This window comes from Thunnus thynnus, chromosome 24 (genome assembly GCF_963924715.1).
Source record: "Thunnus thynnus chromosome 24, fThuThy2.1, whole genome shotgun sequence".
Lineage (NCBI taxonomy): Eukaryota > Metazoa > Chordata > Actinopteri > Scombriformes > Scombridae > Thunnus > Thunnus thynnus.
The window spans coordinates 20833849-20855437 of NC_089540.1; the positions used below are offsets into that span (position 1 = coordinate 20833849).

Here is a 21589-nt window from a genome sequence, read left to right on the forward strand (position 1 = left end):
CTGTGTTTTAAAAGTTTATTTGAAGACATGAAAATATAAATCTGATTGGTTTATGAAGTTAATTAAATCCAAACATTTTCCTGTCAGAGTGAACAGCTGCAGAGCTTCTTCTGTCATGGCCGACTTCATTCAGTCAAATTAGACTTTATGGAAATATTTTCAGTTATTTTATCATCAAGCTGAAATGTCCCTTTCAATGTTCATGTGGACGGCGTCAGGCATCATGTGTTCATCGTCAGTCATCATGTGATCACCATCAAAGGCCTCGCTGGTATGCCGATGAATGTAGAAACGATCTGATTGATTGTTATTGTGTAATCAGTTGAAAACATCCTGGTGAGTCAACAGCGTCTCTACGTCCTCTTCCTGTTTGTGGTGATGTCATCTGGTCTGAGTGCGTGCAGTCGCTTCAGAGAGGACCAGGACTGGACCAGCAGCAGAATCGGAACCAGGACCCAGACTCCATTAAAGAAGACCAGGTAGACCCACAGGTAGAGCCAGCTGGACGTGTTCAGGTGAGGACTGCCGAGCAGCCAATCAGGACAGAAGGTCATCCAGCCGCCGTACAGCTCGCACACGCTCAGACTGATCTGCAGGAAGTGTCTGAAACACACATAGATGGTAAACATACAGTATACATATATATATATATACATATTGCTCACCAATGATTGGCCGAGGAGGTTCAAACTCTGGTAGTACCTTGAATATTACATCCTGTATGACCTGTAATACTTGTTGCAGTATTACATATAGTACTTGTGGTGTAGTACCTGTTGCAGTATTACATATAGTACTTGTGGTGTAGTACCTGTTGCAGTATTACATATAGTACTTGTGGTGTAGTACCTGTTGCAGTATTACATATAGTACTTGTGGTGTAGTACCTGTTGCAGTATTACATATAGTACTTGTGGTGTAGTACCTGTTGCAGTATTACATATAGTACTTGTGGTGTAGTACCTGTTGCAGTATTACATATAGTACTTGTGGTGTAGTAGTTGTTGCAGTATTACATATAGTACTTGTGGTGTAGTACCTGTTGCAGTATTACATATAGTACTTGTGGTGTAGTAGTTGTTGCAGTATTACATATAGTACTTGTGGTGTAGTAGTTGTTGCAGTATTACATATAGTACTTGTGGTGTAGTACCTGTTGCAGTATTACATATAGTACTTGTGGTGTAGTAGTTGTTGCAGTATTATATATAGTACTTGTGGTGTAGTACCTGTTGCAGTATTACATATAGTACTTGTGGTGAAGTACCTGTTGCAGTATGACCTGTTGAACATGTTGCAGTATTACATGTAGTACTTGTTGCAGTCTTACCTGTAGTACTTGCCGTGTAGTACTGCATGTATGAGCAGCAGAGCGAGCAGAGAGTCGAGGACGACGGTCAGAAGCTCCAAAGAAACAATTGTTGGATCAGAAACTAACCAGCGACTGTCAGCTTTACCGTACTCCTTCCCTGAGAGACAGACACATGCAGACAGACAGGTGAGAGACAGACAGGTACAGAGAGACAGACAAGTGAGAGACAGACAGGTGAGAGACAGACAGGTGAGAGACAGACAGGTACACAGGTACAGAGAGACAGACAGGTGAGAGACAGGTACACAGGTACAGAGAGACAGACAGGTGAGAGACAGACAGGTACAGAGAGACAGACAGGTGAGAGACAGACAGGTGAGAGACAGACAGGCACAGAGAGACAGACAGGTGAGAGACAGACAGGTACACAGGTACAGAGAGACAGACAGGTGAGAGACAGGTACACAGGTACAGAGAGACAGACAGGTGAGAGACAGACAGGTACACAGGTACAGAGAGACAGACAGGTACAGAGAGACAGACAGGTGAGAGACAGACAGGTACAGAGAGACAGACAGGTGAGAGACAGACAGATACAGAGAGACAGACAGGTGAGAGACAGACAGGTACAGAGAGACAGATTGACTTGACTCACAGAGTTCAGCCAGAGGACCCTCAGACGTCTCCACCGTTCCCACCAGAGACATGTAGACAAACGGACCCTCCTGTAGACAGACAGGTGAGAGACAGACAGACAGGTACAGACAGACAGGTGAGAGACAGACAGGTGAGAGAAGTGAAACTGTATTAAGTGAAGGTGTATAAACTTGATGTTATTTAAGGTAGATAAAACTGGACAACGTGTTGAAGAAGAGCTGAACATGTTGACAGATGAAGATCTGAGGGTTCAGTTCAAGTTAAAGAGCTGAAGACTCGTCAAGTGTTTAAAATGTTTAAAATGTTTAAAGTCATTAAAACAGTTTGTTGTTTCATGACGACTGAAAACGGTTCAACTGTCAGTGGAATAAAAATAACTATAGTCACTTTCACATGAAATATACAAAATATTAGAAATCAGACTACAAGCTTCACAGAAAGACGTAGTTTAAGGAAACTCCTCCTACCAGCGTCAGGTGGACGATGACATCATAGAAGAGCCACAGTAGCGTCCACCTGTCCTCCACAGAGCTCCGCCCCCCAAACCTGCGCTCCAATAGGACAGCAGCTAACACCTGGATGCTACATGCCAAAAGAGACAGCACCGAGACCAGAGAGAGACCGGGACCAGGGCCAGGACCAGGACCAGGACCAGGGGGGGCTGCAGAGTCCATGAGGACGAGGTTACAGTACTGTGGAGGCAGCAGTACTATGAGTAATACTCTGAGGACTGCAGTACAGGCAGTACTAACAAACTGTGTGAATGTGGAGTGATGTCTCAGGCTCCGCCCCCGTCTGTCTCTATTGGTTACATTATTTCAAAGCTCCTCCTGCAAACTCTCATTGGCTGAAAATGAGAACATCCCACTCCCTGACCCCACCCCTTCAGCTCAGAGGTCAAAGGTCACCAGTCTCAGCAGAGACACACATAGTTTGACTGAGACTCAAATCCATCTTTAAGTTCATTTTAATGTTCAGTCAACTACAAGTGAGGAAGAGGAGAATCTGTTATTGATCCTGACATCAGCTGATCTTTGATCAATCACATCTAAAGATCAATTCTTCAGTTCATCTCACCACGTGGTCCATTTAGTAACGATGCAGTTTGCCCAGAAAGAAAAAAAAAAAATCAGCAGAGGATTTACTGAACTCAAACATCATTTTATCTACACATGCACATATAAACTATGAAGATGCCCCTTAACAGCTGTAATTAACTGAAAGACACAATCAGGTGTCTGAATGTGATCTCAGTGTGAACAGCAGCGTTCTGCATGAACAACACAGTTTGTGGGGTAATATGTTGGTGAAATATTAAATGTAGTTCTTATAGCAAACACAAAAAAATAAGCTAAAGTTGCGTCTGACCCGCCATGACTAATCTAGACTTCAGGTTTCTACAAACTCTGTGATTAACATAATGCAGACTATCTCTTTAACAGCATTTGTTTTTATTGATTTCTCTCTTCCACTGAGTAAAGAAACATCTTTATATAAAAGCCAGTTTTACTGAGATTTTATATATATATATATATATATATATATATATATATATATATATAAAATGATCTGTTGAAGCTGAAATGAAACACAGAAACAGAAACATAGTTACAGACGTGGTGATTTTATTTTTCTTTGTAGACTTCAGGTGAGTCTCTGACAGTCCGACAGGTAACATGAGTCAAGCAGGAAATGTTCTTTGGCAGCAGTTTCACAATAAAAGAAAAAGAAGAAAATCAGCGAGTTTAAACTTGAAAGCAACAAACTAATAAACCAGTTTAAACAGTTCATATTAAACACATCAGATATACAGCTAATAGATATATTGTATTATATAATATATATATTATAAATCTGCTAATATTTAATATATGTTATTATATCTCCAGTCAGTTCAAACTGCTTTATTATGAATGTTGAGTTCAGGACTTAATTAACACTTCTGTTTCGTTAACAAGCATTAGCAACAGGCTAGTTAGCATTTAGTGAGGCTAAAATAAGATACAGTTAGCATCAACACACACACACACACTGAGGGAACCCAAACCACCCAATCAGCTGATTAATTACAATCAGTTCTTACAATTTCTATCAAAACACTGAATCTGTCGATCAGACAAAAGAAATAACATCAGAACATCAGGAACGTGTTTCAGATATTTAAAAGTGCAAAGCAGCAACACAAGAACTTCAGGGGAACCTTAGAGGAATGTTAGAGAAACCTTTGGTAAATCCCAGGGGACTGTTAGAGGGAACTCTGGGGAACCCCAGGAGAACCTGAGAGGAACATTAAAGAAACCTTTGGTAAATCCCAGGGGACTGTTAGAGGGAACTTTGGGGAACCTCAGGAGAACCTTAAAGGAACCTTAGTTTAACCTTAGAGGAATGTTATAGGAGCCTTTGAGGAGCCTTGGAGGAACGCTCAGGGGAACCTGAAGAGTCAGTCAGGGGAACATTAGTGGAACCGTTGGATGTTAGAGGGAACTTGAAGAACATTAGAGAAACATGTGGCAACCCCAGGGGAATGTTAGAGGATCTAGGGGGAACTTCAAGGGAACCATGGGGGAACATTAGTAGGAAGTTTAGGGGCACCTGAGGAGACAGTTGGGGGAACGTTAGAGGAACGTTTTGTGTTTAGCACCATGTTTATCAGATATCAGGTTTACATCAGTCAACGAGAATAAAAACACGCATCTCTGAGTTTAGAGAGAACAATCATTGAAGAATGTTAAATGTGTTTCTGTGGGTGTGTGCGTGTGTGTGTTTGTGTGTTTATCAGTGACAGATACATGTATTGATTACATGATAAATCAGATCTGGACTGTGACTGATCACATTGGGTTTAATAACCCTCCTCCTCCTTCTCCTCCTGAGGCAGAGTGGACGACAGAGCGTACGCCTGGCTGACCTCCTCTGACATCACTGACAGGTTCGCCTCCATACCTGACAACTCCTCCTCCTCCTCCTCTTTCACCTCCTTCACCTCCTCCTCCCTCTTCACCTCCTCCTCATTCACCTCCTCCTCCTCTTTCACCTCCTTCATCTCCTCTTTCACCTCCCTCTCCTCTTTCACCTCCTTGTCCTCCTCCTGCTCGGCCGGGGCCAGCTGGGCGTGGACCTCAGTGAAGGGGACCTCCTGGTCGGTGCTGCCCAGCGGGGAGAGCTGAATTTGGGCCTCAGCAGGCAGAGACTCCCCGGTCTGAGCCGAGTCTTCTGGAGGCTGAGAGTCAGAGCTGCTGCGAGGCTGAAACATACACAGATCAGAGGTCAGAGGTCACACAGATCATAAAGGTCACACAGGTCAGAGGTCAGAGGTCATAGGTTACCTTCCTAATGCTGAAGGTCAGAGGTGAGACCTTCAGGCTGGAGGTTTTCTGTTTGATCTTCTCTCGTTGTTCCATAGAAACAATCTTTGTTCCGATCTTCGTCATTTTCTTCTCAATGTTCTGTTTGGAGAACGCCTTCTTCAGACTGTCCACCTGTAGAGAGAGAGACAGTTACACCTGTCTGTCTACCTGTAGAGAGAGAGACAGTTACACCTGTCTGTCTACCCGTAGAGAGAGAGACGGTTACACCTGTCTGTCCACCTGTAGAGAGAGAGACGGTTACACCTGTCTGTCTACCCGTAGAGAGAGAGACGGTTACACCTGTCTGTCTACCAGCAGAGAGAGAGACGGTTACACCTGTCTGTCTACCTGTAGAGAGAGAGACAGTTACACCTGTCTGTCTACCTGTAGAGAGAGAGACGGTTACACCTGTCTGTCTACCTGTAGAGAGAGAGACGGTTACACCTGTCTGTCTACCAGCAGAGAGAGAGACGGTTACACCTGTCTGTCTACCTGTAGAGAGAGAGACAGTTGCACCTGTCTGTCTACCAGCAGAGAGAGAGACAGTTACACCTGTCTGTCTACCTATAGAGAGAGAGACGGTTACACCTGTCTGTCTACCTGTAGAGAGAGAGACGGTTACACCTGTCTGTCTACCTGTAGAGAGAGAGACAGTTACACCTGTCTGTCTACCTGTAGAGAGAGAGACAGTTACACCTGTCTGTCTACCTATAGAGAGAGAGACGGTTACACCTGTCTGTCTACCTGTAGCGAGAGAGACAGTTACACCTGTCTGTCTACCTGTAGAGAGAGAGACGGTTACACCTGTCTGTCAACCTGCAGAGAGAGAGACGGTTACACCTGTCTGTCTACCCGTAGAGAGAGACAGTTACACCTGTCTGTCTACCTGTAGAGAGAGAGACGGTTACACCTGTCTGTCTACCCGTCGAGAGAGAGACGGTTACACCTGTCTGTCTACCTGTAGAGAGAGAGACGGTTACACCTGTCTGTCAACCTGCAGAGAGAGAGACGGTTACACCTGTCTGTCTACCTATAGAGAGAGAGACGGTTACACCTGTCTGTCTACCTGTAGAGAGAGAGACGGTTACACCTGTCTGTCTACCTGTAGAGAGAGAGACGGTTACGCCTGTCTGTCTACCTGTAGAGAGAGAGACGGTTACGCCTGTCTGTCTACCTGCAGAGAGAGAGACGGTTACGCCTGTCTGTCTACCTGCAGAGAGAGAGACGGTTACACCTGTCTGTCTACCTGTAGAGAGAGAGACGGTTACGCCTGTCTGTCTACCGGCAGAGAGAGAGACGGTTACACCTGTCTGTCTACCTGTAGAGAGAGAGACGGTTACACCTGTCTGTCTACCTGTAGAGAGAGAGACGGTTACGCCTGTCTGTCTACCGGCAGAGAGAGAGACGGTTACACCTGTCTGTCTACCTGCAGAGAGAGAGACGGTTACACCTGTCTGTCTACCTGCAGAGAGAGAGACGGTTACACCTGTCTGTCTACCCGTAGAGAGAGAGACGGTTACACCTGTCTGTCTACCTGCAGAGAGAGAGACGGTTACACCTGTCTGTCTACCCGTAGAGAGAGAGACGGTTGCACCTGTCTGTCTACCCGTAGAGTGAGAGACAGTTACACCTGTCTGTCCACCCGTAGAGAGAGAGACGGTTACACCTGTCTGTCTACCTATAGAGAGAGAGATGGTTACACCTGTCTGTCTACCCGTAGAGTGAGAGACGGTTACACCTGTCTGTCTACCAGCAGAGAGAGAGACGGTTACACCTGTCTGTCTACCAGCAGAGAGAGAGACAGTTACACCTGTCTGTCTACCAGCAGAGAGAGAGACGGTTACACCTGTCTGTCCACCTGTAGAGAGAGAGACGGTTACACCTGTCTGTCTACCAGCAGAGAGAGAGACGGTTACACCTGTCTGTCTACCTGTAGAGAGAGAGACGGTTACACCTGTCTGTCTACCAGCAGAGAGAGAGACGGTTACACCTGTCTGTCCACCTGTAGAGAGATAGACAGTTACACCTGTCTGTCCACCTGTAGAGAGAGAGACGGTTACACCTGTCTGTCCACCTGTAGAGAGAGAGACGGTTACACCTGTCTGTCTACCCGTAGAGAGAGAGACGGTTACACCTGTCTGTCTACCTGTAGAGAGAGAGACGGTTACACCTGTCTGTCTACCAGCAGAGAGAGAGACGGTTACACCTGTCTGTCTACCAGCAGAGAGAGAGACAGTTACACCTGTCTGTCTACCAGCAGAGAGAGAGACGGTTACACCTGTCTGTCCACCTGTAGAGAGAGAGACGGTTACACCTGTCTGTCTACCAGCAGAGAGAGAGACGGTTACACCTGTCTGTCTACCTGTAGAGAGAGAGACGGTTACACCTGTCTGTCTACCAGCAGAGAGAGAGACGGTTACACCTGTCTGTCCACCTGTAGAGAGATAGACAGTTACACCTGTCTGTCCACCTGTAGAGAGAGAGACGGTTACACCTGTCTGTCCACCTGTAGAGAGAGAGACGGTTACACCTGTCTGTCTACCCGTAGAGAGAGAGACGGTTACACCTGTCTGTCTACCTGTAGAGAGAGAGACGGTTACACCTGTCTGTCCACCTGTAGAGAGAGAGACGGTTACACCTGTCTGTCTACCTGCAGAGAGAGAGACGGTTACACCTGTCTGTCTACCTGCAGAGAGAGAGACGGTTACACCTGTCTGTCTACCCGTAGAGAGAGAGACGGTTACACCTGTCTGTCTACCTGCAGAGAGAGAGACGGTTACACCTGTCTGTCTACCCGTAGAGAGAGAGACGGTTGCACCTGTCTGTCTACCCGTAGAGTGAGAGACAGTTACACCTGTCTGTCCACCCGTAGAGAGAGAGACGGTTACACCTGTCTGTCTACCTATAGAGAGAGAGATGGTTACACCTGTCTGTCTACCCGTAGAGTGAGAGACGGTTACACCTGTCTGTCTACCAGCAGAGAGAGAGACGGTTACACCTGTCTGTCCACCTGTAGAGAGAGAGACGGTTACACCTGTCTGTCTACCAGCAGAGAGAGAGACAGTTACACCTGTCTGTCTACCAGCAGAGAGAGAGACGGTTACACCTGTCTGTCCACCTGTAGAGAGAGAGACGGTTACACCTGTCTGTCTACCAGCAGAGAGAGAGACGGTTACACCTGTCTGTCCACCTGTAGAGAGATAGACAGTTACACCTGTCTGTCCACCTGTAGAGAGAGAGACGGTTACACCTGTCTGTCCACCTGTAGAGAGAGAGACGGTTACACCTGTCTGTCTACCCGTAGAGAGAGAGACGGTTACACCTGTCTGTCTACCTGTAGAGAGAGAGACGGTTACACCTGTCTGTCCACCTGTAGAGAGAGAGACGGTTACACCTGTCTGTCTACCAGCAGAGTGAGAGACAGTTACACCTGTCTGTCCACCCGTAGAGAGAGAGACGGTTACACCTGTCTGTCTACCAGCAGAGAGAGAGACGGTTACACCTGTCTGTCTACCTGCAGAGAGAGAGACGGTTACACCTGTCTGTCTACCTGTAGAGTGAGAGACGGTTACACCTGTCTGTCTACCTGCAGAGAGAGAGACGGTTACACCTGTCTGTCTGCTCACCTGTCTGTAGTTCTTACCTTCTTCAGACTGGAGCGTTTAAGTTTCTCAGCTCTCGACTTCTCCATGTTCTCCAAATCTTGAGGCCATGGCTCCTCCTCCTCTGGCTCCGCCTCCAGCCCAACGTCCTCATCAGATGATAGGTCAATGGTGCTGAGCCCGCCCTCCTGGGCCCGGTTACCGTCAATGACACCTGGCGCTGACTCATCGCCTTCCTCCAAAATCTCGTCACGAGGGTACGGAGGAGGATCCTTCACGAAGACGCTGGATGGAATCTCGTTCTCCTCCTGCAGGAGAACATCAGGGGAATGTCAAGAGAACGTCAGGAGTAAACACAGGAGAACGTCAGTGGAACATAAGGAAGCTGGTGGAATTTCCTTAACTGAACCTTAGTGGAACCTCAGGGGAACTTGAGGGGAACCTTAAAGTATGTGGACAGCCAGACTTTGTGTCATGCTGAAACAGGATCAAGCTGCACACACAAAGTTGGAAGACTTTTATCATCAGTCTTTCCTTCATCAAATCTCTGGACACATACTTCTGTCCATATGGTGGTGTGCAGGATATAGTATAGACACAAGTATGTGAACATCCTGTCCTCATACTTGTGTCCCTGTGAAGGTGTAAACTGAGGTTAGTGTGATAAAAAGTGTCTGTAAGAAGATAAAGTTCAGAGAGAAACAAAAAACATGCAGGAAGATGAAGACCAGGAAGCAGAGCTGAGAGCTTCCACAGAGAAAGGCTACGCTGCAAGGGAGGAGCTGCAGCTATGAGGAGAGATCTCACTGCTATGAGAGAGGGACTGATAGAGCAAACCATCCTCAGCCTGAAGGACCAGCTCCAGAGTCTCAGAGACAGACAACAACAACCCTCCATCACCACCAACAGCTCCCCTCACTCTGCACCACAGCTCTCTACCTCCATACCAGGCCATCACCCACCCCCACCCTCTCTACCACAGACTCACAAAGGGAGGCCACTACCAGCAGGCCTAGTAAGACATCTGGAGAGATATCCAGTGATGCTGACATTGTTATTCTAATAGACTCAAAATTTGTTAAAGAGGACCATTTTTCCATGGACACAAAGTTAGTAAAATCTGGAGCACTAACAAGGCCCTCCAGCTGCTCACTGAGTCCACCTTGGGTCAACTTAGCCACATTATAATACACACAAGTAGTAATGACCTGAGACTACAGCAGGTAGCACAGAGAGAGCTACACAGACCTTTCCCTCCTCCAAGATCATTGTCTACACCATCCTGACACAATCCAGAGGATAAATGCTGATATCTCCCGTGGATGTGCCCTCATGCCAAATGTCCACCTGGCCCACCACCCTACCCTCAACATGTACAGTCATCCACCTGGCCCACCACCCTACCCTCAACATCTACAGTTGTCCACCTGGCCCACCACCCTACCCTCAACATCTACAGTCGTCCGCCTGGCCCACCACCCTACCCTCAACATCTACAGTCATCCACCTGGCCCACCACCCTACCCTCAACATCTACAGTTGTCCACCTGGCCCACCACCCTACCCTCAACATCTACAGTCGTCCACCTGGCCCACCAACCTCAGTCGTTCACCTGGCCCACCAACCTCAGTCGTTCACCTGGCCCACCAACCTCAGTCGTCCACCTGGCCCACCACCCTACCCTCAACATGTACAGTCGTCCACCTGGCCCACCACCCTACCCTCAACATCAACAGTCGTTCACCTGGCCCACCACCCTACCCTCAACATCAACAGTCGTTCACCTGGCCCACCAACCTCAGTCGTTCACCTGGCCCACCAACCTCAGTCGTCCGCCTGGCCCACCACCCTACCCTCAGCATCTACAGTCGTCCACCTGGCTCACCACCCTACCCTAAACATCTACAGTCGTCCACCTGGCCCACCACCCTACCCTCAACATCTACAGTCATCCACCTGGCTCACCACCCTACCCTCAACATCTACAGTCATCCACCTGGCCCACCACCCTACCCTCAACATCTACAGTCGTCCACCTGGCCCACCACCCTACCCTCAACATCTACAGTCGTCCACCTGGCCCACCACCCTACCCTCAACATCTACAGTCGTTCACCTGGCCCACCACCCTACCCTCAACATCCATAATCTCTATGACCATGTTCACCTCCACAAGGATACTGTCAGCACTTTCACACTGAAGGACAGGACCTCCCCCCAGGACCAGCAGATGACCCAGTTTCCACGCAGCCAGCCTGGAGCTTTCACCACCTCAGAAACCCAGCCCACACCCCGCTGGCCCCTACTACCCTCCACCACCTCATCCACAATGCAGCTACCCCAGGACCAGAGATCCACCCCACCCACATTCACCAGGCCTCACCCTGCACCACATCCTTCTAGTCCTGTCCAACACCAGGCCCAGCACCCAGAGCAGAGGAGCTACGCTGATGCACTGATGACATCAACCAGCACTGGCAGTACTGCTGTCTTGAGAGAGATCAAACACCGGCTCAGTCTCATATGTACCAGACTGATGAGCTAAGTGATACTTTAAAGGGTCATGATCACTATTCATATGCACCACTGTCTGACTAATGAGCCAAGTGCTAGTTTCAAGTTCTATAATAACCACTAATGTTTACAAAAAGTTCATTATTTGTACTGTGTAAAAAAGAGAATTTAACACCTTAACTAAAACTTTAACTACTATCCTCTTTCAGTTAGCGCTTTCTTTTCTTAGTTTGCTGGTCGACTAATCAGTTGAGGTTTTAGACAATAAAGCTATTATTACTACTTTTTTATCATGCAGAATGAGTTAGCCTATTTGTTATTGATCATTACTGAAAAATAAAGAGTATATCTCTGGCATCACAACAGTGTGAGTGTATCCTTTGAATTCAGAGAAAACACCAAAGACACAAACATCATCATCCTCCAAGAGAGCTGGTGTAGATCAGGTTCTGTCACTCACTGTCCCCCAAACTACAAAGAAATCATTCAGTCATCAAACTCCCTGCCGTTAAAAGAGGGAGAGATTCAGGAGGGATTATTATCTGGTACAAAGAAGAAATATCAAATTACATTACCCTTATAAAATATGAACACTCACACATATGGCTTAAAATACAACAAGACATCATTAACCCTCCAACAGACATATTCCTATGTGCTGTCTCCATTCTTCCATGTGACTCACTATACTATGATGAAGATATCTTCTCCCTCCTGCATGAGCAGATCTGCAGCTTCTAGGCCCAGGGAGGTGTGCTAATCTGTGGGGACCTGAATGCACGTACTGGCTCTTTGACCTGACTACAATACAGATCTAGGTAACATTCATTTATTTGGACAAAACTTCCCACAAAACATAACTAAACTTCTCCGTTACAACTCTGACCCACAGGTCAACAAGAATGGCAGAGACCTCCTGTAGCTCTGTCAAAGCCTGGGTCTGTACGGTAGGAGACTCTTTAGGTAGACATACTTTTTGCTCACATCTTGGCAACAGCACAATTGATAACATGCTAGATCCTTTCTCTCTCAGCGCATTCACAGGTAAACCATTGACCCCTCCGTCTGACCACAGCCAAATTACTGTTTATAAAAAAGACAGAGACAAACAACACCACACTTCCACAGCAGTAAGCTGTTTAATATCAAGAAATCATACATACATACATCAACGTTTCTACTGTACGTATCATATTTATGTTTCTACTGTACGTATCATATTTATTTTTCTACTGTACGTATCATATTTATGTTTCTACTGTACGTATCATATTTATGTTTCTACTGTATGTATCATATTTATGTTTCTACTGTATGTATCATATCAACGTTTCTACTGTACGTATCATATTTATGTTTCTACTGTACGTATCATATTTATGTTTCTACTGTACGTATCATATTTATGTTTCTACTGTACGTATCATATCAACATATGTCAACGATTCTACTGTACGTATCGTATCATTGATTCTATCTGTCCACAATATAAAAACACAAGAAGATGGATTAGTGAGTGCTGTTGTTTTGTTTTGGTTGTTTAGTCTTTAGCACAACTGTGCACCCAATACAATCTCAAGATTTAGAGTTGTACACACCGCTGCTTAGTACCAGGTGCACAGAAGAACCACAAACACCTGCAGAGCTGAATTAGGCCAAAAAAGAGCAATTAAATACTGGCTTCATTTAAAAACCAGCGACCCCCCCCCAGTTCTCCCACTACAAAGCCCTGCAGTGCCAAGAGCTGAGCAAAGACAAGAGTCCTCTCACTCAGCTGGTCCTGACACTTAGTTCACTTTCTAACCCTGTTCTGCCTCAGGACCAGTCTGAGAACAACCACATTATAACACACCAGAAACACAACTACACCAACTGGAACACAAACAAAAGCACAAAGCAAAATGCAGAAAAAAAGACGGTACAGTGTGGCAGATTACTGACCACAGTACTGACACTAAACAAAGAACTACCTTAACAAAGTCCAGACTCAGTGAACCCATACAAAACATCCTTCCTAAAGAGGAGCAGATCAGCCAGCTGTACACGGGAGACGAGTCGAGACAGAGCTGCATTTTCTAACAGAACGCATATATATTCCCAAATTCAAATACAAGCATCCTGAATTTGACCACATAACCAACATAAACAAAATATCAGTCCTGTTGGTAGAGCACAGAGAGAGCTACAGAGTCTTTCTACCTTCCTTTTTCAAACTGCTACCACAGCTATTATTATTATTATTGTCGCTGATATCCATCAGTTATGTTCAGCTTCCTGTTCTTACTAACCCCTAACCTTTTTTAAAAAAAATAATGTTAACATAACGTTTTACTGTTTGTATGTTAAATACTGTACTTTCCCCTGTTTGTACTACGTTGTACAATCTGTTTGGCAATACTGTGCTTTATGGTTGCTAATAAAACTCCTTTGAATTGAATTGTATTGAACTGACTCATAAACAGGAGCTGAAGGAAGCAGGCACAGACCCACACCCACTGAGGAATGCTGGGAATTCTGGGAGGACGGGAATGTTTAGTGTCGGTGAGAGATGCCAGAAATACAGTCAACAGCTGTACAACAACACACACACATACAATAGACATACATGTTACACACATGATACACACTGTGCTGCTAACGAGCTGCTTATAAAACGCAGATTTACTTTCTGTAACTGTAGTTTTATTATAAAGTTTTCATTATACAGTGTTGTGACTGTAGAGACAAGTACTGGCTTCATGATCGCACTGTGTTGTTACACTCCTGTTGTAACCATGACAACCAAACCACATGATGACCAGTTCACTCTGCACACACACACACACACACACACACACACACACACACACACACACACACACACACACACACACACACACATTTCCACTTCACCTCCTGCAGCAGCTGAGACCAAATAAGGCCTGAAACCTGAAAACCTGAAAACTGAACGAGTGACGAGTACAGCATGATGTCATCAGCTCACCTGGAAGATCAGCACTTTGAAGTTGTTCCTGTGGATCAGGTGGTCGTGATTCGCCTCCAGCTTCCTCACCTGGACGCCCTGACGCTCCATCTTATCACGCACCTGAAACATAACAAAGACTTCATGTAGGTGACAGCTGACAGGTATGATGTCAGGTGACAGGTATGATGTCAGGTGACAGGTATGATGTCAGGTGACAGTTGTAATGTCAGGTGACAGGTATGATGTCAGGTGACAGGTATGATGTCAGGTGACAGGTATGATGTCAGGTGTCAGGTGACAAGTGTGATGTCAGGTGACAGGTGTGATGTCAGGTGACAGTTGTAATGTCAGGTGACAGGTGTGATGTCAGGTGACAGGTATGATGTCAGGTGACAGTTGTAATGTCAGGTGACAGGTATGATGTCAGGTGACAGGTGTGATGTCAGGTGACAGTTGTAATGTCAGGTGACAGGTGTGATGTCAGGTGACAGGTATGATGTCAGGTGACAGTTGTAATGTCAGGTGAAGGTATGATGTCAGGTGTCAGGTGACAGGTATGATGTCAGGTGACAGGTATGATGTCAGGTGACAGTTGTAATGTCAGGTGACAGGTGTGATGTCAGGTGACAGGTGACAAGTGTGATGTCAGGTGACAGTTGTAATGTCAGGTGACAGGTGTGATGTCAGGTGACAGGTATGATGTCAGGTGACAGTTGTAATGTCAGGTGACAGGTATGATGTCAGGTGACAGGTGTGATGTCAGGTGACAGGTGACAAGTGTGATGTCAGGTGACAGTTGTAATGTCAGGTGACAGGTGTGATGTCAGGTGACAGGTGTGATGTCAGGTGACAGGTGTGATGTCAGTTATCAGGTGACAGGTGTGATGTCAGGTGTCAGGTGACAGGTGTGATGTCAGTTATCAGGTGACAGGTGTGATGTCAGGTGTCAGGTGACAGGTGTGATGTCAGGTGTCAGGTGACAGGTATGATGTCAGGTGACAGTTGTAATGTCAGGTGACAGTTGTAATGTCAGGTGACAGGTGTGACGTCAGGTGACAGGTGTGACATCAGGTGTCAGGTGACAGGTGACAGGTATGATGCCAGGTAACAGGTGTGATGTCAGGTGTCAGGTGACAGGTGTAAGGTGACAGGTGTGATGTCAGGTGACAGGTGTGATGTCAGATGACAGGTATGATGTCAGGTAACAGGTATGATGTCAGGTGACAGGTGTGATGTCAGTTATCAGGTGACAGGTGTAAGGTGACAGGTGTGATGTCAGGTGACAGGTGTGATGTCAGGTGACAGGTGTGATGTCAGTTATCAGGTGACAGGTGTAAGGTGACAGGTATGATGTCAGGTGACAGGTGTGATGTCAGTTATCAAGTGACAGGTGTAAGGTGACAGGTGTGATGTCAGGTGACAGGTGTGTTACCTCCTTCATGGTGACGGACAGCTTGCGGCTCTTGTCCAGCAGCTTGCTGACGGTGTTGGAGGTGTGACTGTGACTCTTGGACAGTTTGGTCATATCAGCCTGGATCCCTCTGACCACACCCTCCATCTCCACCTGATGCACCTGAGAACAACCAGCCAATCACTAGTCAGCTGTGTGTGTTTACCTGTTGGTGTGAATGGACCTGCTCTGACATGTGTTCACAGATCCTCCTGTAACCTTTCAAACAATAGAAACAGGATGTCTGCAGTTTCCAGCTTTTGTTAAAAACATCAAAGAGTTTTTGGCTTTTGGAAACGTTTAAATCTGCAGCTGTAGAACGTGTTTCTGAACCAGTTTTAAGGAAAAGCCAGAGAGAGACAAGTGAAACGATCAAAACCGCAAATATTCACAGAGAAGCTCAAGATAACATCTACTGACATGAGAACAGTAAATGTTTGTAAGTCCGTAGCTGAAGTTAAATAATAGAGTCTGTACTGAACACGTCTGTACTGGACAGGTCTGTACTGGACACGTCTGTACTGGACACATCTGTACTGGACACGTCTGTACTGGACTCGTCTGTACTGGACACGTCTGTACTGGACACGTCTGTACTGGACTCGTCTGTACTGGACACGTCTGTACTGGACACGTCTGTACTGGACACATCTGTACTGGACACGTCTGTACTGGACTCGTCTGTACTGGACACGTCTGTACTGGACACGTCTGTACTGGACACATCTGTACTGAACACGTCTGTACTGGACACGTCTGTACTGGACACGTCTGTACTGGACTCTGTCTCACAGACTGGCTGTCCAGGTGGGTGTGGCCCTGCCCCTCACTCACCTCCATCTTGTGCTGGTTTTCCTGCACGGCGTCCAGCATGTTGACCAGCTTGTCGAGTAGTGTGAGGACCGTGATGGCGTTCACAGGGCCTTGCCCTATTTTCTCCAGAGGGGAGGCCTGGTCCTCCTGGCCCTCCTGGCTCTGGTTCTGGTTCTGGAGCTGTTCCTGGAGGTCCTGGATCTCAGGGGGGACCATCAGGTCCTGACTCTGGTGGGTCTCAGTGGTCACCATGATCTTGTCAGCCTGAACGCCGTCGAACATCAGAGACGACAAGAAACAAACTCTCCCAAACTGCTGCTGAGAGTCTGAAACACTGAGCTCTGTGTGTGTGTGTGTGTGTGTGTGTGTGTGTGTGCTGGGCTCTGATTGGTTGGCTCAGACCGACACTTTCCATCTAACTTCCTGGACTGGAGACGCCTGTTAACCTGTTAACTCCTTCACTCCCACAGACACACTAACCCTGCAGCTAAACGGGCGAACTGCACCTTTAACGTCTCCTAGTTTTACTTTCAGGATTCAGAAAATCATTTAATTAGAAAACAATTAAAATATTAAAAACAATTAATCTACAAATAAAAACGAATAGAAGAAGTTGTTATGGAGTATTGATCTGCTGATTGACAGGCAGATGTTCTTATGGAGTATTGATCAGCTGATTGACAGGCAGATGTTGTTATGGAGTATTGATCAGCTGATTGACAGGCAGATGTTGTTATGGAGTATTGATCAGCTGATTGACAGGCAGATGTTGTTATGGAGTATTGATCAGCTGTTGTTGGGACTCTGAGCTGCAGTGAAGGGGTTAACGCTGTCGCTCTCTCTCTGCAGCTCACTCACCCACACCCAGAGGGGAGGGCTCTGTTACCATGACGACAGCCGTGTATGTGTTGCATGTTTTGAGGGTGAGGTCACATCTTTTCCTCTCTTTGTGTTCACGTCTCTCTTCATAAAAACTGGTTTGTTTTGAACATCTCCAACCAGAATAAATAAATCACAACATTAATGAATTAAAGTATTAAAACATGAAAACACATCAGTGACTGACCGACCGACTGGCTTTCTGGTTGTTTGTTTCCTCAATCATGGAGGTTTTCACTGTTTGTCTGTGTGTTTGTTTGTAAACAACACATTTTAAAGTGCGACAGATTTGAATAGAGTTTGGTGAAAAGTTTGTTGAAAGAGCAGCTTGATGATGTCACAGGAACTTTTTCATCAATAGAAGAGTTTCTGAACCAGCAGACAGTCTGACATCACAAGTCAGGTCATGTGACTCAGAGAGGCAACAAACAAATAAACAAACAAACAAACAAACAAACAAACATGTCAGTAAAATCTTTGTAAAACTGTTAGAAGAGAGAACCAGAAAGATAAACTCATTACTCTGTTAGTGTGTGTGTGTGTGTGTTACTGTGTGTGTGTGTTACTGTGTGTGTGTGTGTGTTACTGTGTGTGTGTGTGTGTGTGTGTGTTACTGTGTGTGTGTGTGTGTGTGTGTGTGTGTGTGTGTGTTACTGTGTGTGTGTGTGTGTGTGTGTGTTACTGTGTGTGTGTGTGTGTGTGTGTGTGTGTGTGTGTGTGTGTTTGTTACTGTGTGTGTTACTGTGTGTGTGTGTGTGTGTTACTGTGTGTGTGTGTTACTGTGTGTGTGTGTGTGTGTTACTGTGTGTGTGTGTGTGTTACTGTGTGTGTGTGTGTGTGTGTGTGTTACTGTGTGTGTGTGTGTGTGTGTGTGTGTGTGTGTGTGTGTGTTTGTTACTGTGTGTGTTACTGTGTGTGTGTGTGTGTGTGTGTGTGTTACTGTGTGTGTGTGTGTGTGTGTGTGTGTGTGTCTGTGTGTATGTGTGTGTGTGTGTGTGTTACTGTGTGTGTGTGTGTGTGTGTGTGTGTGTGTTACTGTGTGTGTTACTGTGTGTGTGTGTGTGTTACTGTGTGTGTGTGTGTGTGTGTTACTGTGTGTGTGTGTGTGTGTGTGTGTTTGTTACTGTGTGTGTTACTGTGTGTGTGTGTGTTACTGTGTGTGTGTGTGTGTGTGTGTGTTACTGTGTGTGTGTGTGTGTGTGTGTGTGTTACTGTGTGTGTGTGTGTGTGTGTGTGTTACTGTGTGTGTGTGTGTGTGTGTGTGTGTTACTGTGTGTGTGTGTGTGTGTGTGTGTGTTACTGTGTGTGTGTGTGTGTGTGTGTGTGTGTGTTACTGTGTGTGTGTGTGTGTGTGTTACTGTGTGTGTGTGTGTGTGTGTGTGTGTGTGTTACTGTGTGTGTGTGTGTGTGTGTTACTGTGTGTGTGTGTGTGTGTTACTGTGTGTGTTACTGTGTGTGTTACTGTGTGTGTGTGTGTGTGTTACTGTGTGTGTGTGTGTGTGTGTGTGTGTGTGTGTGTGTTACTGTGTGTGTGTGTGTGTGTGTGTGTGTGTTACTGTGTGTGTGTGTGTTACTGTGTGTGTGTGTGTGTGTGTGTGTGTGTGTGTGTGTGTGTGTGTGTGTGTTACTGTGTGTGTGTGTGTTACTGTGTGTGTGTGTGTGTGTGTGTGTGTGTGTGTGTGTGTGTGTGTGTGTTACTGTGTGTGTGTGTGGTACTGTGTGTGTGTGTGTGTGTGTTACTGTGTGTGTGTGTGTGTTACTGTGTGTGTGTGTGTGTTTGTTACTGTGTGTGTTACTGTGTGTGTGTGTGTGTGTGTGTGTGTTACTGTGTGTGTGTGTGTGTTTGTTACTGTGTGTGTTACTGTGTGTGTGTGTGTGTGTGTGTGTGTTACTGTGTGTGTCTGTGTGTGTGTTACTGTGTGTGTGTGTGTGTGTGTGTGTCTGTGTGTATGTGTGTGTGTGTGTGTGTTACTGTGTGTGTGTGTGTGTGTGTGTGTGTGTGTGTTACTGTGTGTGTGTGTGTGTGTTACTGTGTGTGTGTGTGTGTGTGTGTGTTACTGTGTGTGTGTGTGTGTGTGTGTGTCTGTGTGTATGTGTGTGTGTGTGTGTGTTACTGTGTGTGTGTGTGTGTGTGTGTGTGTGTGTGTGTTACTGTGTGTGTGTGTGTGTGTTACTGTGTGTGTGTGTGTGTGTGTGTGTTACTGTGTGTGTGTGTGTGTGTGTGTGTGTGTGGGGGGGGGGTTGTGTTATTTTTGTGTTATTTTTTTATTATTTACAGAAACTAAAGCTTGTTATAATCGACTCTTTTTAAACGTACATGTCACAGTTTGTTGTTGATTGTTAATAACTTTGTATGTTTTGAATGTTTCGTGCAGGAAACTAAAGATCTGTGACAGTTTGTAGCCGAAGCTTGTTGTGTGTTAAACTGGTTCCCAGTAACCTGACGTTGTGTTGCTGCTGCTACATTAATCCAAACTGGGTCAACTTTAATATAGTGTTTGTAGTTAAAGTATCAGCAGTAAACGTACACATTAGACATCATAAATGACATATATGAAACATTATTCAGACTTCAAATGTGCGTGTTAGGAGGAAGAAGAAGGAACAGCTTATTCAACATCAACACAGACTGATAACTGTGGTCAAACTCCAGCAGAGCAGGTGGAAGCAACACATCTAAACACTGGATCCACCCGCCAATAACAACAGAAGAAGAAATAAGCGAGTCAGAGAAAAGTAATTTCACATGGTGTGCTCTAAAAGGAGAAAAGTAGACAGTGAGAACAGCTTTTAATCAAGAATAGACAGATTCTAACATGTTGATTCTTCCTACAGACAGTTTAAAACCAGTTTGTCTCATATGTTCTGAGACCTCAGTGACAAACAAAGCACAAATCATTGGAGCAAACACACCGATTCAAATCTGAACTGAAGGCACAGTAAACAATCTAAGAGCCCGATATGATCGATCCACTTTATTTAAAGATCGGATTTTATTAAAACAAGTCTCTAAAGACTCTCCAGCTGGTCCAGAATGCAGCTGCACGTGTTCTGACTAAAACTAGAAAAAGAGACCACATTTCTCCCATTTTAGCTTCGCTGCATTGGCTTCCTGTAAAATCTAGAATAGAATTTAAAATCCTTCTCCTAACTTACAAAGCCCTTAATGGTCAGGCACCATCATATCTTGAAGAGCTCATAGTACCGTATTATCCCACTAGAACACTGCGCTCCCAGTATGCAGCTTACTGGTGGTCCCTACAGTGTTTAAAAGTAGAATGGGAGGCAGAGCCTTCAGCTATCAGGCTCCTCTTCTATGGAACCATCTACCGGATTCAGTCCGGGGTGCAGACACCCTCTCTATGTTTAAGAGTAGGCTTAAAACTTTCCTTTTTGATAAAGCTTATAGTTAGGGCCGACCAGGCTCGCCTTGGATCAGCCCTTAGTTATGCTGCTATAGGCCTAGACTGCTGGGGGACTTCCCATGATGCACTGAGCTCCTCTCTCCTCCTCCTCCTCTCCATCTGTATGTATTCATGTAACATCAATGCATGTCACTAACTTTGCTTCTTCCCCGGAGTTTTTGTGCTTTCTCATCTCACAGGAAACTCCAGAGTGATGACAGTGTGGTCCAGCATGACACCTTCTCTGGCTATTATTGCTATTATTACCAGTCATATCTCTATTATTATTATTGTTATTATTGTTGTTATTGTTGTTATTCTGCTTCTCTGTGTCTCCCTCTTTCTTTCTCTCACAACTCAACCAGTCAAGACAGATGTTGCCCACCTAGAGTCCAGTTCTGCTTCAGGTTTCTTCCCATAAAAAGGAGAGTTTTTCCTGCTGCTGTTTCATCCAGACCTGCTCTATGTGGAAAGTGCCCTGTGATGACGTTTGTTATGATTTGGCACTATATACATAAAATTGAATTGAATTGAAAAAAAAAGGTTCTCTGTTATGTTTTATTTTTAAATGCAGCCTTTATTTTGCTTGAAATGAGAAAAGAACATTTATTTACTATGAGAGTATTTCTATCATCTGTATATAAT

At 45.6% G+C, this 21589-nt stretch overlaps 2 protein-coding genes across 2 annotated transcripts; both read right to left on the reverse strand.

The window, feature by feature from the left end:
• Nucleotides 1–7: 7 nt before the first annotated feature.
• On the reverse strand, nt 8–2837 carry ebpl (EBP like). Its single transcript, XM_067583709.1, has 4 exons — nt 2437–2837; nt 1968–2037; nt 1331–1469; nt 8–603 (listed from the first exon to the last, which is right to left on the reverse strand). The coding sequence occupies exons 1-4, from the start codon at nt 2641–2643 to the stop codon at nt 354–356; spliced, it is 666 nt and encodes a 221-aa protein (XP_067439810.1). The 5' UTR covers nt 2644–2837; the 3' UTR covers nt 8–353.
• Nucleotides 2838–3572: 735 nt separating this feature from the next.
• Nucleotides 3573–17015, reverse strand: cavin2b (caveolae associated protein 2b). The gene is made up of 6 exons (XM_067582905.1): nt 16683–17015; nt 15831–15971; nt 14417–14518; nt 8960–9226; nt 5296–5448; nt 3573–5213 (listed from the first exon to the last, which is right to left on the reverse strand). The coding sequence occupies exons 1-6, from the start codon at nt 16941–16943 to the stop codon at nt 4812–4814; spliced, it is 1326 nt and encodes a 441-aa protein (XP_067439006.1). The 5' UTR covers nt 16944–17015; the 3' UTR covers nt 3573–4811.
• Nucleotides 17016–21589: the final 4574 nt, after the last annotated feature.

Bases quoted from the DNA above. Each gene is read 5' to 3' on its own strand.
- cavin2b (XM_067582905.1), bottom strand. From the start codon at position 16,943: ATGTTCGACGGCGTTCAGGCTGACAAGATCATGGTGACCACTGAGACC. The intron at 14,519-15,830 runs GTAACACACCTG...GTTATGTTTCAG, and splicing joins TGTCCGTCACCATGAAGGAG to GTGCGTGATAAGATGGAGCG. The intron at 9,227-14,416 runs GTGAGCTGATGA...GTTCTCCTGCAG, and splicing joins TCAAAGTGCTGATCTTCCAG to GAGGAGAACGAGATTCCATC.
- ebpl (XM_067583709.1), bottom strand. From the start codon at position 2,643: ATGGACTCTGCAGCCCCCCCTGGTCCTGGTCCTGGTCCTGGCCCTGGT. The intron at 1,470-1,967 runs GTGAGTCAAGTC...TCTGTCTCTCAG, and splicing joins GGGTCCTCTGGCTGAACTCT to GGAAGGAGTACGGTAAAGCT. The intron at 604-1,330 runs GTAAGACTGCAA...TGTGTGTTTCAG, and splicing joins CTACACGGCAAGTACTACAG to ACACTTCCTGCAGATCAGTC.